Genomic DNA, 19,601 nt, shown 5'->3' on the forward strand with positions numbered 1-19,601 from the left:
ATGGGCCCTCAGATCCTCAAAAGGTTCTACAGCTGCAACATCGATAGCATCCTGGTTGCATCACTGCCTGGTACGGCAACTGTAACGATCGTCATAATGGGTAGACCAAGGCGCAGCGTGATATGGGTTCATCATAATTTATTTGAATGTGAACCAGCAACAAAAACAATAAAGAGAAACAAACAAACGAACGTATAGCCTTGTAGTGCTCAAAAGCAACAATACAAAAACAAGATCCCACAAACAACAGGTGGGAAAAGGCTACCACAACGATAGACAGCTGCCTCTGATTGGGAACCATACCAGGCCAACATAGACATACAAAAACTAGACTGCACATAGAAATAATAAGCTAGAACACCCCCCAGTCACACCCTGACCTACTCCACCATAGAAAATAAAGGCTTTCTATGGTCAGGACGTGACAGCAACTGCTCGGCCTCCGACCGCAAGGCACTACAGAGGGTAGTGCGTATGGCCCAGTACATCACTGGGGCCAAGCTGCCTGCCATCCAGGACCTCTACACTGGGCGGTGTCAGAGGAAGGCCAAGTCTAGGACCAAAGGGCTTCTCAACAGCATTTACCCCCAAGCCATAAGACTCCTGTACAGGTAATCAAATGGCTTCCCGGACTATACCTACATGTACATATTACCTCAATTAGCCCCAGTGCCCCCGCACAATGACTCTGTTCCAGTACCTCCTGTATATAGCCTCACTACTGTTATTTTCACTGTCATTTTACTGTTTTTATTTTTATTTCTTTACTTATCTATTGTTTACCTAATACCTATTTTTTACTTAAAAATTGCACTTTTGGTTAGGGCTTGTAAGTAAACATTTCACTGTAAGGTGAAACCTGTTGTATTCCGCGCACGTGACAAATAAACGTTGATTTGATTTGCTCTGTTGAACATATTCTTTGGAAATACTTCAAAGCAACAGTGAATAGATTTAGTTATGAAGAGGTTTCTTAATAATCATTCTCAACATAGCACATTGTTAATCGTGAGTGACAAATATAAAAGCTAAGCCATTTGGTTTTGGTTAAAACCCTGGATGAGAGACCAAATAGCTGCATGTCAACATAACTGTAGAAAGTGCTGCCCAGCCTATAGTTAATTGTTTTGATAGTGGATATAAAGTTGAAAATCTGACATTGTTTGAAAGGCACATATTCAACATATTTTATACAAGATTTGTCTATGTTGAAAGTGGGTTACAATAATGAAATAATCCTGTGGTTAAAACTTCAATCTCAAAACAACAGTTTATGTTGATTACTTTTTACAAATCCAGTGTATTTTAAACATAGATCCACGTCACAATACGTTGACAAATTACGTTGAAACAACTCTATTTCAACCAGTTTGTGCCGGGTGGGAAGTTGTGGTTTGCAATATGTAACGTGTTTGGTAACGTGGGCTGCCTGTTTCTTGCCGCTCACTAATAAGACCACAATTAGCTATTGGAGAACAGAATTCACAACACAAATCGAAGGCAAATTAACTTCATAGACAACATGTTGTAGCCTGCATTAAAATAGTTATAACATTTTATAATATTAGCTTGGGAGCGAATTTTACGCACACACGTACGCACACACACACACACATTCAAATAAACAGGACAGGCAAGTTACAACACCCGCCCCTTAGGCTGCATTATTAGTCCATGACTGTCTTTGAAGCACCTGCAGAAGCCAAGAATCACGACAAAACTCATTTGGATTCAGACAACCACTTTGGACTGTAACTGTTGGCTGGGCCCACAAATTATTCCGCATATTATACTAAATCACTAAAAGCTGTGGATTGAAGTAGCCGGTTTTCTTTATTTTCTTCAAATTGTTCCGACTGACGGAGAGCGACTGCTAGAATTTACTTTTACGATGTCCCGGTTGGAGTCTGTCGATAATATCCGATAAGGACATTAGGCTACCCGCGAAAAATCAAGAAAAAATGTAACCTATTTGAAATTGAAATGTTATTTTCGTGTTATATGTTTTGTGTTCATTTGAATATGTTCTAAACATGATGATAGCCAGACTAATGTGGGGTGAATCTGTAACGTGATCGTATTGATATAAAAAAAACAATGTTGGCCTAGATCTGGCCAAATTATATTAGGGAATTCAGGTCATTGTCTAGTTTCTCTATCTTAAAAAAACCCATCTCTAACTATTTACGACCAATGTTATATTCACAGAGACACAAAGTAGATAGACTACATTAAAGCCATTTGCTCAGATTTGAATGCATTCAAATAACACGAAAAAACCTCACACTTTTCTAATCTTCGAATTCAGGATAAATTAATACATAACGAAACCCTATAGGCTTTTTCCTTAGTGTCTGTTTAATGCAATGATTAAATGACTTTATATAATGGTACAAATAATACTGATTATATTATAGTACTGAGCATATTATAATGATTTGTATTTTATAGTATTCAACAATGACATATACATCATTTGACAAGTCCTTTTTTCCCCATCGTTTTCTCCTCCAGCTTCCTTTACTGATGGCCGGATTTTTCCAACAGCTGCGACTTTTACTTTGGAAAAATGCCCTTGGTGTCATTAGACAACCGGTATGTAAAAAAACAAGCTGGTTTATTGTGAAAGCTATTCCTTCAATAATTATATGAAGAGCATGAGTGACATCTTGAACATAAATAATGATGTCATACCAAACTAATTTTCTCATGTTCTAAGTCTCTGATGATCTATTACACATTAAGACACACATTTTACCTCAGCATTACATGTTCTGTAATTTCAATGCACTTAAACAAATGTATACAAAACTATGAACAAATGAAAGCAACATTGACTGTCTTCAGAAATGGTCTGTGTTTTTTGTAAGGTGTTGTGTGTGTTAGGGCTGGACTGTTTGATCTGAAACTTTGCATTCTGTCCATCAGGGCTGGACTGTGGCCCTCCTGGTTTGGCCACTGGTCATCTTCATCATCCTGGCCATCACCCGCTCCCAGTTCCCCCCTAAGATGAAAGACTCATGTAAGTAAAGGACCGTTTCTAGAGAGGTGCACTGATTTATGACGTTGCGTAATAACTTGTTGGTGAATCTATGACACATTAAAAAAAATATTTACTCCTTGAGATTAGAGAATACATCAGTCAATACTAAACTAAAGTGATTTCACTTGAGTTAATCATAAACCTTTTTTTTTTTACAGATGTATGTGGTCACTATACTACTGCGTTAAATTACATTTCCTTTAGTGACAGAGTTTAACTACATTGTTTGCTTCATATTCAGTCACAAGGTTTTGTCCTGGATATCTTTTCCAAACCTTGAAAACAACAGATGAAAAGATTTGTGTGTATGTTTCCCTCCCTGACGTAAAACTCTAAAGAGTTAGTTAAGACGGCCAATATGACGTGGGAGATCTCGTGACCCTGGGGTCCTCACCTCTCACAAAGCTCCTCGTCATGTGATTCAGCAAATAAAAGACACTAACAACACAAATAGGAGTGACCAAATTGTGTTAGTTGAGATGCCATCATCATTGGTCTATGGGCTTTCGTATAGCAATACCAGTAAATTGTGTTGTTTCTGTCCAGTTTTAAGTCAACAAAGAATGACCAAAATAACTTACATTTAAGATGCATAATCGGTAGGGCTGGGAATTGCCATTGAACTCACGATACGATATTATCACGATACTTAGCTGCCGATACAATATGTATTGTGATTCTTATGATTCTCACGATTCTATATGTATTGCTATTTGATACTGTGATTTTATTGTGATTCGATGTTCTGAACATATTGCTGACCACATGTCTACTGCAGAGGGACAAGAGAGAGCCATGAAAAATACTGGAGTTTTGGTGCAGGTACAGCCAACTAGCGCAAAAAGAATATTGCGATATTGCCCCCAAAATAATATCCCCATATGAAACTGTATTGATTTTCCCCCCATCTGTAATTATCGAATAGGATTTTCCACCTGCCACTCTCAATTATTTTAGCTTTGTGGAGTTGACAGACAAGGTATCATTTGTCTGTCAATGCCAGGGCAGGGAGGGTTGATGATAGTGACCCTTGCCCTAAATGACTTGACACCACAGAGATCATTCAGAGGCCTGTATTGTTTCCAGTGTGGTGATGTGTGTGGGTGCTCCAGAGATTAGATGGAATGTTTGTTGACTGAGGTTAGATGAAATGAAAGACACCATCTTCTGTGCTTCATTGCTCGGAATGTCCTATGTCCTCCATCAAGTCATATTCTCATAGTGTTTGCTGTATTATCAGTTTTTATTAGTGATGGGCTGGTCAAATGATGAGATCAGTATTTTTAGTAATATAGATGATTACATTTCTCCATATTCATTACCAATCCAAATAATCAGGTTAGCGTTCACTGTATATGTGTTTGATATTGCTTAGTCATGTTTGTGTAACCTTTTGATCATGTGAGTGACCAGATTAATGACCTCCGAGACAGGTCCAGTGTTTCTTCATGTTTCTTCCATAGGTTCTCTGGACATAATGGACATTTGTTTGCTTAACAATCATTTCACCATTTGGAAAATTATTGCACAAATATAAGTTATTGTATTATGATGGAATGTAAATTATGCAACAGAACTATGTGAACTACGTTAAGGGTATTTGAAGTAATAACATATTATTAACAATTATAAGGTGATTAATGTGAGAAACAGTGGGCCTAATAATTACCAGCAGTTTCCACTTTATTACCATGTTATTACCTGTATATTCCAACAGTATTTGGTGTCAGGTAGTTACTAACTATGTTGAATTGTTTGTAAGTAAGTCCTATAAAATACAAATTTTTACCTTCCCATGAAATACCAGTTAATTAATACAGAGAAACAGTACTGTAATGTCTTAACTATATACACAGTATGTTTCGATTCCATGTTATAGTGTTAAGTGCTACCCAAATGACTTAAATCATTCTGTTATTCTGTAATGACTGTTATTGTGGTGTCTGTCTGTCTGTCCCAGGCTATGTGGCCCCGAGGAACCTCCCCAGTACAGGTTTCTTCCCCTTTCTCCAGACCCTCATGTGTAACACAGACAGCTCCTGCCACAACACAACTCGTCTGTTCTCCAAGAGTCCAACTAAAAACACCAGGGCATCCTGGACAGAACACGATGCAAAGAGGTACTCTGTCTTCAAATAACGTTGTAGTTTTATATAGTGCTTTTCCATTACATTTACATTTACATATAAGTCATTTAGCAGACGCTCTTATCCAGAGCGACTTACAAATTGGTGCGTTCACCTTATGACATCCAGTGGAACAGTAGTGCATCTAAATCTTTTAAGGGGGTGAGAAGGATTACTTTATCCTATCCTAGGTATTCCTGAAAGAGGTGGGGTTTCAGGTGTCTCTGAAAGGTGGTGATTGACTCCGCTGTCCTGGCGTCGTGAGGGAGTTTGTTCCACCATTGGGGGGCCAGAGCAGCGAACAGTTTTGACTGGGCTGCGCGGGAACTGTACTTCCTCAGTGGTAGGGAGGCGAGCAGGCCAGAGGTGGATGAACGCAGTGCCCTTGTTTGGGTGTAGGGCCTGATCAGAGCCTGGAGGTACTGAGGTGCCGTTCCCCTCACAGCTCCGTAGGCAAGCACCATGGTCTTGTAGCGGATGCGAGCTTCAACTGGAAGCCAGTGGAGAGAGCGGAGGAGCGGGGTGACGTGAGAGAACTTGGGAAGGTTGAACACCAGACGGGCTGCGGCGTTCTGGATGAGTTGTAGGGGTTTAATGGCACAGGCAGGGAGCCCAGCCAACAGCGAGTTGCAGTAATCCAGACGGGAGATGTGCCTGGATTAGGACCTGCGCTGCTTCCTGTGTGAGGCAGGGTCGTACTCTGCGGATGTTGTAGAGCATGAACCTACAAGAACGGGCCACCGCCATGATGTTAGTTGAGAACGACAGGGTGTTGTCCAGGATCACGCCAAGGTTCTTAGCGCTCTGGGAGGAGGACACAATGGAGTTGTCAACCGTGATGGCGAGATCATGGAACGGGCAGTCCTTCCCCGGGAGGAAGAGCAGCTCCGTCTTGCCGAGGTTCAGCTTGAGGTGGTGATCCGTCATCCACACTGATATGTCTGTCAGACATGCAGAGATGCGATTCGCCACCTGGTCATCAGAAGGGGGAAAGGAGAAGATTAATTGTGTGTCGTCTGCATAGCAATGATAGGAGAGACCATGTGAGGTTATGACAGAGCCAAGTGACTTGGTGTATAGCGAGAATAGGAGAGGGCCTAGAACAGAGCCCTGGGGACGCCAGTGGTGAGAGCGCGTGGTGAGGAGACAGATTCTCGCCACGCCACCTGGTAGGAGCGACCTGTCAGGTAGGACGCAATCCAAGCGTGGGCCGCGCCGGAGATGCCCAACTCGGAGAGGGTGGAGAGGAGGATCTGATGGTTCACAGTATCGAAGGCAGCCGATAGGTCTAGAAGGATGAGAGCAGAGGAGAGAGAGTTAGCTTTAGCAGTGCGGAGGGCCTCCGTGATACAGAGAAGAGCAGTCTCAGTTGAATGACTAGTCTTGAAACCAGACTGATTTGGATCAAGAAGGTCATTCTGAGAGAGATAGCGGGAGAGCTGGCCAAGGACGGCACGTTCAAGAGTTTTGGAGAGAAAAGAAAGAAGGGATACTTGTCTGTAGTTGTTGACATCGGAGGGATCGAGTGTAGGTTTTTCCAGATGCTCAAAGCACTTTGCATAGTAAGGGGGGATATTCAACTCATCTATCACTGTCCGTTCTCATACAACATTCTCCTGAACCTGAACTACTGTGCTTCTGTGGTCAAGTTATCTATCAGAATTGGATGATGCTGTGGTTTTGATTTTGCAATTCCACTGCCTAGAAGGATAGAGTCAGGGAATCGTGTGAGGAAACAGGCTGTCTTTGATTTCAGAGCAGAAATGCCTCATGAGTCATAATATAAGTTATAAAAGTAAAAAGTTATAAAAAACCTCAACATCCACCAGAACTGAACAAATGAATATAATGATACATTAAGTCATTTGTGGATGTGTCACATCAATTATTCCTCTCAGATTCATCAATATTGTGATGCCACTGAGGAATAAATATATTTTTGTTTTGCGTTGAGGCTCATTTTAACATCTGGTATAGTTTTAGTGAGTAGAGAGACACAAAGAGACAGGTCGGAGATCAGCAACCCCACAACACAGAGGAGGGAGACACCTTGATGGTACTGCATCACATCACAAGGGAGGGGATTAGTGTCTTCATGGAAAATTACCTTGGGGGTGCTTTCTAACTCTCAGTTTTCTTCTGCTGACTGCTAATGGCCTGTCGTCAACAACAATGAGAATGTCATTAATTAGTCGTACAGTTTTGAATTTGTATTGGTCAACAATATCATTTCAAATAATATGTTTAAGGTAAGATAGATTTGAGTCATTTTCTGAACGTTTGACCATGGAAAAGTCTTGCTTTGTAGAGTTAGGTGTGTTGCATATTTCAAGTTCCTCTGTGGAATCAACAGTGACTCCATCATCATGTTTAGCCCATGCTGTCGTTGTCACTTAATTCTACTTATTGTTGTTGGGCATAAGAACATTCCATGAGGGCGCCAACAATAGGAGAACCTGTTTGGTTTCCCCTTTACCTGGTGGAATACGTAACTGGCTACATGGCTGATTGACAGGTTGCTTTCACAATGCCTCAACCTTCATAGCTTCTATTTTCTACCTTTTTGTTTGGACACATTCTTCAGCCTTTCATAAATCCTCATTATCACTGCCATTCAAGTGCAGTAAGTGTTTCTTTGTGTTAAAAACAACAGCTATTACATAAGTAACTGATGGGTGTTTGTTGTCAAAGTGTAGGGTTGTGTGAAAAGACTGTGAAGAGGCTATGTATGATGGTAGGCATTTGTAAAGGTTATTGCTTGTCATTGTACTCTACTATATGGTACATTTATATTTTCACATACTGCCGCCTTTTATTTTAATATCTTAGGTGGCTGTCTTTTTCTGCTCTCTCATTATTGAATTATCATGCCAGACTGTTTGGCTTGACAATGAAAGCAATGGAGTTGAAAATAGCACAAACAGATCTGAGACCAGTCTAAGTGGTCCACTCTCTCCACCCCTTCTCTCCCTGCATAACCACTCTCACCGTATTTTCTCTCTCCTCTCCTCTCCTCTCCTCCCCCTCTCTCCATATATAACAGGGTATCCCTGCTGCCCCATGGCACCCCCATGCTAATGGACATTGGGATGGGTGGTAGAGTCCGTGCTGTGCTGCACCAGACATCTGACCAGCCTCAGATAATGGAGCTCTGGGATAAGTTTCTGAGTAGGTCCACTTCCTCAGTAACAGAAAACCATGGTCTGGTCCCAGATCTGTTTGTGCTCTTGCCAAAACTACTGTCATTGTCAAGCCAAGCATTTTTGTCAATGTTTGGCATGACAAAAAGTAACAAGAAGTTGACATGATAGCACAAACAGACTGGCACTCAGGCTAGAGAAACCATAGGAAAGTCTAAAAACATATAGATGAACTGCTAATAAATACTACACTCTATATGACTATGTTGATTTGTTTCCCTTGTAGCCTATGTTAACTATCTCTGTGGCAATGTCTCTTGTTTATATTTGTTACAATTTATACAATGACATAAGGATGGTGTAATGAATGGTACCATGCTGGCTTATATATTAACTATATCCTTCACATTTTCCAGATGCCAGCCACCAAGATAAATCAAAGTACAACTCTCCCATGGAGGGATTTAACAACACCCTACTGGGAGACAAGGTGCGTCTGATGGAAATCATCAATATGTACAGTACCAGTCAAAAGTTTGTACATTGTAGAATATTAGTGAAGACATCAACACATCAAAAACACATATGGAATCATATAGTAACCAAAAAAGTGTTCAACAAATCTAAATATATTTTATATTTGAGATTCTTCAAAGTAGCCACCCTTTGCCTTCATGACAGCTTTGCCCTCTCTTGGCATTCTCTCAACCAGCTTCATGAGGTAGTCACCTGGAATACTTTTCCAAACTTGTGTCCAAACTTTTGACTGGTAATGTATATGTATAAGTATCCAAAATAAAAAAAAAGTAACCTCTGCCCGGGCCTGACAGTATCTAAATCGAATACAGTTTTGGACAGAGGCTATTGTAATAAAGTTATTTTTTTCTGGGGTCATATTGACACCTGAGGCATCTCTTCTTATTGTAGATAACATGGATGGCTAACTTTGTCCTTTGGGTTAGATATCATCATGACTGAGGTGGAACAGTAGTAAACTGTAATACTTCTAATATAATTGCTACCCTCCAGTAATCTCTTTTGAAATACTAATTCTATTACAGATGTATTTGTTTGGAAGTGTCTATGGTGTGGAGTACTCTGTACAAGGGTTATACAGTGTTCATTTCCCTGCAGTGTTAGATGTAGTGTAGGTCTGTAATGTTTGGAAAGAAGGACAAATATGGCAACCCATAAATCAATCACAAGAGTATTCTAGCCTGTTAGAACAGTTATATGGGTGTAGTCTATTGTCTTAGGTTATTCAGAACAACCTTTTCCGACAGTGATTATGTTAAGAAAATGGTTTGTATTGAGATGATGTTCTGTATATATAACTCATTCCAAATACCTATGTGCCATCCTTCTACCCTGTGCGAGTGAGCAGGAAGCGCTGGATGTGATGCTGGATTCAGTGAACCTGTTGAAGAAGTCTCTGTGCTCCTTCTCCCTGATGGTCCTTAACGTGTCCTCCATGTCCTCCGTTGACCCCCTCACCTATGGACTGGTCACCTTCTGCAAGTCCAACAACACCCTGCTGGAGGTCTCACTGCTCACCATCAACCAGGTGTGTGTATGTGTGTGTGCTCTCAAATTTCCTCTTCCTCACTGTTCCAACAGTGACAAACAAGACTTGGAAGGAAATTCAGACATAAGATGTTTGATGTTTAATGTTGAAGCATGCTGCTGGTTCCCTCAGGTGCTGACGGAACTGTTGCTGAAAGACCCAGCGCAGGCCCTGACCACAATGGGCACGGCAGTTGTAGTGTTTGAGAGGCTGCAGAGGGAGACTTGGCTGTGGGAGGGGCTACTGGCCCTGCCACGTCTCCTCATGCCCACCACCCCCGATAAGATCCTGGATCAGGTGCTGGATGAGGGGGAGAGTCTTCTGCAAAACATCAAGAGGTAATGTATTAATCAAATGTATTTTACATCAACAGTTGGTCATGTGTGGCTCAGTTGGTAGAGAATGCCTCTTAGAAGTCTTGCAATGCCAGGATCATGGATTTGATTCCCACTAAGGCCATCCATATGAAAATGCATGCATGCATGATAGTAAGTCGCTTTGGATAAAGCCTCTGCTCAATGGCATTTACTATTATTAGTTGTCACAAACTGCTTATCAAAGTGCTAACCAAAGTACCTAACAAAGTGCTTACCAAAGTGCCTAACAAAGTGCTCAACAAAGTACCTAACAAAGTGCTTAACAAAGTACCTAACAAAGTGCTTAACAAAGTACCTAACAAAGCCTAACAAGGTGCATAACAAAGTACCTAACAAAGTGCTTAACAAAGTACCTAACAAAGTGCCTAACAAAGTGCCTAATAAAGTGCCCAACAAAGTGCCCAACAAAGTGCCTAACAAAGTACTCAACAAAGTGCCTAACAAAGTGCCTAACAAAGTGCTTAACAAAGTGCCTAACAAAGTGCCTAACAAAGTGCTTAACAAAGTGCCTAACAAAGTGCTTAACAAAGTACCTAACAAAGTGCCTAACAAAGTGCCTAACAAAGTGCTCAACAAAGTGCATAACAAAGTACCTAACAAAGTACTCAACAAAGTGCCTAACAAAGTGCCTAACAAAGTGCTTAACAAAGTGCCTAACAAAGTGCCTAACAAAGTGCTTAACAAAGTGCCTAACAAAGTGCGTAACAGTAACCCGGCCTAGAGCACAAAGAGCAAGCAGTAGCACACCGACAAGGAAACAACTAACTAGAAGGAAGGACCCTGGAAAGGAACCAGGCTCTGAGGAGAGTATTGTTGAGGAAGCGGGCAGAGTTTGGGAGGAGAGAGATAGTTGTAGTATGGAGGGTATACTGTTGATGGAGTTTTAAACTGTACTGACCCTAGCTTCAAACTTTGGGTGGTTCTGGGTGTAGGGTGTAGTTGCCCCCAGATGTTGATTTGGGGTCAGTTTGGCATTCCCCCACCAATGGTTTAAGTTAGGATTAGGAGAGGGGAAACTGATCCTAGATCTGTACCTAGGGAAATATTCCGCCTGTAGTGTGGTTCTGTGAGTTTAGCAAGAGATAGATAATTATAGAGTACAGGATGAACTATAGAGGGAGTTTCGACAAACACTGCTGAACTTTACCATTCCTTTTTATCTCAACAATCTGGTTTGTCAACTGCACCATGGTGGAAAAATGCATACCTCCTAAGCTGTGTTTTATTCATGATGAATGACAGGCTCTTTCTTCTCCGTGACAAAAGTCATGTCAAAACTAGTTTCTTCAAGGTATTACATAAGCATGATAAACTCATCTTGCTGCAGGTGTCTGGAATGTGTGTGTGTGAGTGTGTGTGTGTGTTTCAAGTTTTATTTGTCGTATGTACGGCATACACATGTTATACACCATCCAACGAAATGCTTACTTCCAGGCTCCTTCTCGCCAATGCAACAACAATAAGAAATAAGATACGATAAGAATACAAACATAAAGTAAATTGCTCAGTAGAATAGAATAAACATTGTAGCATAAGTATAACACAAGAAGCACAATTTATGATCCAATATTGTGCGTGTGTGTGCTACGTGCATGTGCACACTCCGATATCTCCATGTCTGTGCTCACCATAGCCTACATTAGGTGCGTAAATCATTATCAGGCATATGTTTTCTCCTCCTCCCCTCTCCTGTGTAGGACTATAGCTGCCATCGAGAGCAACTTCCCAGAGGCTAATCTTTCAGTTGTCTCCATGGTGAACCCTGCTATTGTCGAAAGCATCAACCTGCTCCAGTACATCAGGAACTGGCATGGCAGAGGTACGGTACCTATGCCAAGAACAAAGCAATCAACAAAATCAGATCTGTTTATTAGACTATTTATTTAAACACAAGTAGAAAAAGACAACATGCATAAATACAATTATTGAGGATTACACAAAACATTTATATTTACATTGTGGCCCTCTTTAAATCACTTCCAACCTTTTTTCATACATCATGTTTGATCTCCATGTCTACTTACTATCTCTATTGTTTTCTGATGACTCTCTTATTAACATCCTTATTCTTTCTCTAATGACTAATTTACCTAAAGCACCACATGTCCATCTGCACTCATTTACATGTTTTTGATTTGTCAGTGTATTTATTCAGTTGGGAAGACATAAATATAATCTGATGCTCAGAATCAGATGCATTTGACATTTTTGAATTCAGACTCCACATGCAGGCCAACAACAATAAAACTTTATCCCCAAGGGGAAACTCCCTCACAAAGCACAATACTGTTTCGCCATGTTATGGCGTTATCATCTGGGTTAAAACAAGATGCAATCGCTTTAATAACTATTAAATAAAGTATCAGGAGTTTCTGACCTGTTGCTTTTGGATAAACAATTTGTGCTAGAATAAATCCTGGCAACTACAAAACTAGCTCAATTAAGTTCAGCTATGTGAATCAGCCAGGTTAATTGGAAGAGGACAGAGGTAGTGTTTTTATTTGTCATGACTTACAGAATCAAACAACATTCTTTTGATTTGGAAGGGAACACCATGAAAGAAACTAGAATGTGAACTTACATCCAACATTCATACTAGATCAAAATACAAACCCCTCAGGGGAATGTTGACTGTCGTGTTTTCAGCTCTCCCTTGTCAGTAACCTCTTTAGATAGGCCACTTTTATCTGACATTTCTCAGAAAATATGATTTTACACAGATGTCTACATCACCCTTGGTGATGTTATCATGGTGCCACCCAATACCTCAGTACCAGCAGCTGTCAACGCCTTCATGCAGCAGGTCAGGATACCACTAGACAAGGTAAACCTCCCTTCCCTGGCCAAAGGCCCCGTTTGAATGCTTTAGAAATGTGAGTTAAGCATCCCTAGCCTGGTCCAGATCTGTTTGTGCTGTCTAGCCAACTCCTGTGTTCATTGTCATGTCACATTGGCAAGACAGCACAAACATATCTGGGACCAGGCTAAAGATTCCATTCCCTGGGCTAAATCTGTTCTTAGTACAGCACAGTATGTGTCTGAATATCCTCCAGTAAATAAATATTTAGCCTGTATGACGGCATACTAAATCATATAATCTGATTAGTCTCGGTACCAGGAAGTGACTAGGAATGCTTCTATCTGATATCAGGATGGATGTAAAACTTGTTCTTACTCAACAGTGATACTCATCACCAATTTTCTAAAAGGGACAATATAGCTCAGTCTATGAATTTGAGAGTTCCTCAGCCCCATCCCTAAGCTATTTCCCGCCAAAAGTGGTGGGGTGCCTGTTTTGTTGTTATTTGAATGCCCGATTGTCCCTTTAAAGGAATACTTCAGGATTTTGGCAATGATGCCCTTTATCTACTTGCCTAGAGTCAGATGAACTGGTGGATACCATTTTTATGTCTCTGTGTCCAGTATGAATGAAGTTAGAGGTAGTTTCGCGAGTCAGTACTAGTATTAGCGCAATGACTGAAGTCTATGGGTATCTGCTAGCATGCTAGTAGATACCCATAGACTTCCAGCCATAGACTTCCAGCCATTGTGCTAACGCTAGTTAGCATTGTCTCGAGAAACGACCTCTAACTTCCTTCATACTGGACACAGCGACATAACAATTGTCTGGAGAAGTAGATAAAGGGCCTCATTGCCAAAATCCCAAATTATCCCTTTGAAGGAGATATGTACAATTACTCCTAAAAAATTATGTTCGTTCAAAGTAATTATGGGATTATTATAGTATAAATTACTTTACTGATGCATACTCAAACATGAACCTCTCCAACCCCAACCTTTAGGCTGTGGCACTTACAATGGACAAGGCACTCCTGCATTCCTACATATGTTCAGGAAACCTCAGTGTTGAGCTCCAAGCAGCTTGTACTGGAGTGACAATGGATATGCTGCTGGGGTGGATCAGTGCCGACAAGGTGGCCCAACAGGTATGTGTGTGTGTGTAGGTGGCAATGTGTTATGGCATCAGCACAGAGATGAGCAGAGAACAGAGGAAAACAGGCAGTGAATGTTATGTCTGGGGTAGGGCCTGTTGCTGTCTTTTCATTTCCTATCTGAATAGCATTACAAACCCTTTTCCCCCTTATTCTATTTTCTGTTGTTCAAATGTAAAGACATGAATACATTATATAATTCCACTTTCTTTCTATCTCTCTTCCTCCTCTCTCTCTTTGTCCCTCCCTTCCTCGCTCTACCCCCTTCTCAATACATACACTCAATCAGAGACACAGGGGCAAACCAAACAAAGGGTTACCTTGGTAACATCCTAGCTACAACAACATAACAGAGCAATGGGGACTGATGGGGGAACTCACAGGGCCACCTGTATAACAGGACCCCAGAGATGACCAATTACACCTTTCTGCCAGGCTGCCACGAGGCTGGGGGTAGAGCTTTAAACTTATTACCAGTCAGAGGCAGATGCAGTGAGCTAAGCCGCCTCTCATCTGTGTGCTCACTCACTGAACTGGGTTCAGAAATAATATATTTCTTCAGGCTGACTGTTTGATCCCTAATAGGCTTATTTGATGATCAGTGGTAACTGTATAAAACATACTGTGCTTACAGGGTCGCAAAGGAGATTGGGGTTCAATGGGGTTTATTGGTCCTCTGTGTGGCTTGCTGTGTTTCCCCTCCTCAGAGCCTCCTGGCCTCGAGTAAAGACACTGCTCCGGGGGATCTTACCTTCGCCAGAGGCCTCGTCCACAGCCTGATGGGACTGTTGGTGGCCCCCGAGGGCCACGGCTCCTCCAACAACACAAGGTCCCAGCGTAGCATTGACACACAGCCTCAGACCATAGAGGAAGAGCTGTGAGTGAATATTGTTTTGTTTCTCTCATTGTGTAGTTCTGGTGCTAGATACATGTCAAATACTGCACATTTAAAATTGGCAGCTCAATATTTTATTTGTCATTCAACAAGGTTTGGAAATAGACTTAAAGTAGTCGTCGGTGATGATAGGAATTCCAATTGAATCTACCTGAAATAGGTGTAACTTATCTTAGTACCTGGAAGCTTCAGAATAGTCTATAATCTCCATAAGAAAGTATATTACCAAGCAAAGAAGCCCAAAGTATATCCATAGTGTCCATTCTCCCATGGGTGACATCTAAACTCTGATTTGGCAGGTTCCTGAGTGTGTCCTCAGTAGCAGTTGAGCTTCTGAAGGGCATTCCTGGCTGGAACTACGTTCAGATGGCCCTCACCACCGGCCATGCCTCCATGCAGCTGGCTACGACAGGCTTGGATACTCTAGTGGGTATGTACTCTGTGTATAGTACTGTATGAGTGCTGCATATACTGTATCCAATGAAGATGAACTGGAACTGTATACTTCTGTTGTGCCAATAAAGCATTTTGAATTGAATTGACCATGATCACCTTGTGTTTTATTTCTGACACACAGAGATGATGGGGAAGGTGTCATCGGACGCCCATACCTACCAGGATACCTTCCTCTCCCTGATGTCCAACCAGGCTGCTGCTGACAACTTTGCTGGACAGGTCATGGACTCAATAGTGAAGACAATCATGAAGGTGAGTGGACTGGCTTTAATTAGGAAAAGCAGGCAAAGCTGGTTAAAATGACATCATAAAAATAACTAAAGTACTTATAATCTGTTTACAACCAGAAGTATACTGAACAAAAATATAAACAAAACATGTAAAGTGTTGGGTCCCATGTTTCATGAGCTGAAATAAAAGATCCAAGATATGTTCCATACCCACAAAAAGCTTCTTTCTCTCAAATTTGTTTACACCCCTGTTAGTGAGCATTCCTCTTTTGCCAAGATAATCCATCCACCAGACAGGTGTAGCATATCAAGAATCTGATTAAACAGCATGATCATTACACAGGTGTACCTTGTGCCGGGGATATTCAAAGGCCACTTTAAATGTGCAGTTTTGTCACACCACACAATGCCACAGATGTACCTCAAGTGCAATTGACATGCTGGCTGCAGGAATGTCTACCAGAGCTGTTGCCAGAGAATTGAATGGTAATTTCTTTACCATAAGTGCCTCCAACGTTGTTTTGGTGCCTCCAACCGTCCTCATAAACACAGACCACGTGTAACCATGAAAGCCCAGGACCTTCACATCTGGCTTTTTTACCTGCGGGATCGTCTGAGACCAGCCACTCAGACAGCTGATGAAACTGAGGAGTATTTCTGTCTGTAATAAGTAGGTGGGCCTATGCCCTCCCAGGCCCACCCATGGCTGCGCCCCTGCCCAGTCATGTGAAATCAAAATATTAGAGCCTAATACATTTATTTAAATCCAATGATTGGGAGAGTAGTACCATTGTCTTGGTGGTTTTTTTTTGTAATATGCATTTACAGTTGAAGTCGGAAGTTTACATACACTTAGGTTGGAGTCATTAAAACTCATTTTTCAACCATTCCACGAATTTGTTAACAAACTCTAGTTTTGGCAAGTCGGTTAGGACATCTACTTTGTGCATGACACAAGTAATCTTTCGAACAATTGTTTGCAGAAGGATTATTTCACTTATAATTCACTGTATTACAATTCCAGTGGGTCAGAAGTTTACATACACTAAGTTGACTGTGCCTTTAAACAGCTTGGAAAATTCCAGAAAATGATGTCATGGCTTTAGAAGCTTCTGATAGGCTAATTGACATCATTTGAGTCAATTGGAGGTGTACCTGTGGATATATTTCAAGGCCTACCTTCAAACTCAGTGCCTCCTTGCTTGACATAATGGGAAAATCAAAAGAAATCAGCCAAGACCCCAGAAACATAATTGGAGCCCTCCACAAGTCTGGTTCATCCTTGGGAGCAATTTCCAAACGCCTGAAGGTACCATGTTCATCTGTTTGGCCATAATGACCATCGTTATGTTTGGAGGAAAAAGGGAGACGCTTACAAGCCGAAGAGCACCATCCCAACCGTGAAGCATGGGGGTGGCAGCATCATGTTGTGGGGGTGTTTTGCTGCAGGAGGGACTGGTGCACATCACAAAATAGATGGCATCATAAGGTACGAAATTTATGTGGATATATTGAAGCAACATTTCAAGACATCAGTCAGGAAGTTAAAGCTTGGTCGTAAATGGGTCTTCCAAATGGACAATGACTCTAAGCATACTTCCAAAGTTGTGGCAAAATGGCTTAAGGACAACAAAGAAGGTATTTGAGTGGCCATTACAAAGCCCTGACCTCAATCCTATAGAACACTTGTGTTCGGCGTGACAGGCAGCTCTGGCAGCTCCTGGCTGACTGACGGCTCTGGCAGCTCTTGGCTGACTGACGGCTCTGGCAGCTCCAGGCTGACTGTCGGCTCTGGCAGCTCCTGGCTGACTGACGGCTCTGGCAGCTCCTGGCTGACTGACGGCTCTGGCAGGTCCTGACTGACGGCTCTGGCAGCTCCTGGCTGACTGATGGCTCAGGACAGACTGGCGGCTCTGGCAGCTCAGGACAGACGGGAGATTCCGGCAGCTCAGGACAGACGAGAGACTCCGGCAGCTCAGGACAGACGGGAGACTCTGGCAGCGCTGGAGAGGAGGAAGGCTCTGACAGCACTGGAGAGGCGGGAGCACCTGTAGGGAGAAGACGGAGAGACAGCCTGGTGCGGGGGGCTGCCACCGGAGGGCTGGTACGTGGGGGTGGCACCGGATAGGCCAGACTGCGAAGGCACACAGGAGGTCTCGAGCACCGAGCCTGCCCAACCTTACTTGGTTGAATGCTCCTCGTTGCCAGGCCAGTGTGGCGAGGTGGAATAGCCTGCACTGGGCTGTGCTGGTGAACCGGGGACACCATGCGTAAGGCTGGTGCCATGTACACCGGCCCGAGGAGACGCACTGGAGACCAGATGCGCTGAGCCGGCTTCATTGCACCTGGCTCGATGCCCACTCTAGCCCGGCCGATATGAGGAGCTGAACATGGTGCCTGCCCGGTCCCTCTCTCCGGTAAGCATGGGAAGTTGGCGCAGGTCTCCTACCTGCCTTCGCCACACTCCCCATGTTCCCCCACCCAATACATTTTTGGGGCTGCCTCTCGGGCTTCCAGCCTCGTTGCCGTGCTTCCTCCTCATACCACCACTTCTCGGCTTTCGCTGCCTCCAGCTCAGCCTTGGGGCGGCGATATTCTCCAGCCTGTGCCCAGGGTCCCTTGCCGTCCAGAATCTCCTCCCATGTCTAGGAGTCCTGCGATCGCTGCTTCTTCTGCTGCTGCCCGTTACCACGCTGCTTGGTCCTTTTGTGGTGGGTGTATCTGTAACTGATCTCATCCTCCTCTTCTGAGGAGGAGTAGCGAGAAGGATCGAGGACCAAAACGCAGCATGGTAAGTGTTTCATAATGTTTAATAAAAACAACAGAACACTGGAACAAAACAAAATAACGTGCATCAACGAAACAGTCCCGTGTGGCGAACAAACACTGACACGGAAGACAAACACCCACGAAACACAGGTGGAAAAAAGGCTACCTAAGTAGTATGATTCTCAATCAGAGACAACTAACGACACCTGCCTCTGATTGAGAACCATACTAGGCAGAACACAGAAACCACATAGAAAAACAAACATAGACTGCCCACCCCAACTCATGCCCTGACCATACTAAACAAAGACAAAACAAAGGAACTAAGGTCAGAATGTGACAGTCCCACAGTTGACAGTGCATGTCGGAGTAAAAAACAATCCTTGAGGTCGAAGGAATTGTCGGCAGAGCTACGAGACAGAATTGTGTCGAGGCACAGATCTGGTGAAGGGTACCAAAACATGTCTGCAGCATCGAAGGTTACCAAGAACACAGTTGCCTCCATCATTCTTAAATGGAAGAAGTTTGGAACCACCAATACTCTTTCTTGAGCTGGACGCTCGGCCAAACTGAGCAATCGGGGGAGAAGGGCCTTGGTCAGGGAGGTGACCAAGAACCCGATGGTCAATCCGACAGAGCTCTAGAGTTCCTTTGTGGAGATGGGAGAACCTTCCAGTAGGACAACCATCTCTGCAGCACTCCACCAATCAGGCCCTCACGGTAGAGTGCCCAGACGGAAGCCACTCCTCAGTAAATGGCACATGACAGCCCGCTTGGAGTTTGCCAAAAGGCACCTATATTCTCTCAGAAAATGAGAAACAAGATTCTCTGGTCTGATGAAACCAAGATTGAACTCTTTGGCCTGAATGCCAAGTGTCACATCTGGAGGAAACCTGGCACCATCCCTACGTTGAAGCATGGTGGTGGCAGCATCATGCTGTGGGGATATCTATTAGCGGCAGGGACTGGAAAACTAGTCAGGATCGAGGCAAAGATGAACGGAGCAAAGTACAGAGAGATCCTTGATGAAAACCTGCTCCAGAGCACG

At 42.8% G+C, this 19,601-nt stretch overlaps 1 protein-coding gene across 1 annotated transcript; it reads left to right on the forward strand.

The window, feature by feature from the left end:
• LOC115116377 (uncharacterized) lies at positions 1-13,682 on the forward strand. Its single transcript, XM_065005694.1, has 10 exons — positions 1-81; positions 2,929-3,022; positions 5,004-5,163; positions 8,213-8,337; positions 8,726-8,799; positions 9,694-9,873; positions 10,006-10,211; positions 11,948-12,069; positions 12,971-13,074; positions 13,674-13,682. Exons 1-10 carry the CDS (start codon positions 1-3, stop codon positions 13,680-13,682), a joined length of 1,155 nt encoding a protein of 384 aa, XP_064861766.1.
• Positions 13,683-19,601: the final 5,919 nt, after the last annotated feature.

This window comes from Oncorhynchus nerka, linkage group LG3 (assembly GCF_034236695.1).
Source record: "Oncorhynchus nerka isolate Pitt River linkage group LG3, Oner_Uvic_2.0, whole genome shotgun sequence".
NCBI lineage: Eukaryota > Metazoa > Chordata > Actinopteri > Salmoniformes > Salmonidae > Oncorhynchus > Oncorhynchus nerka.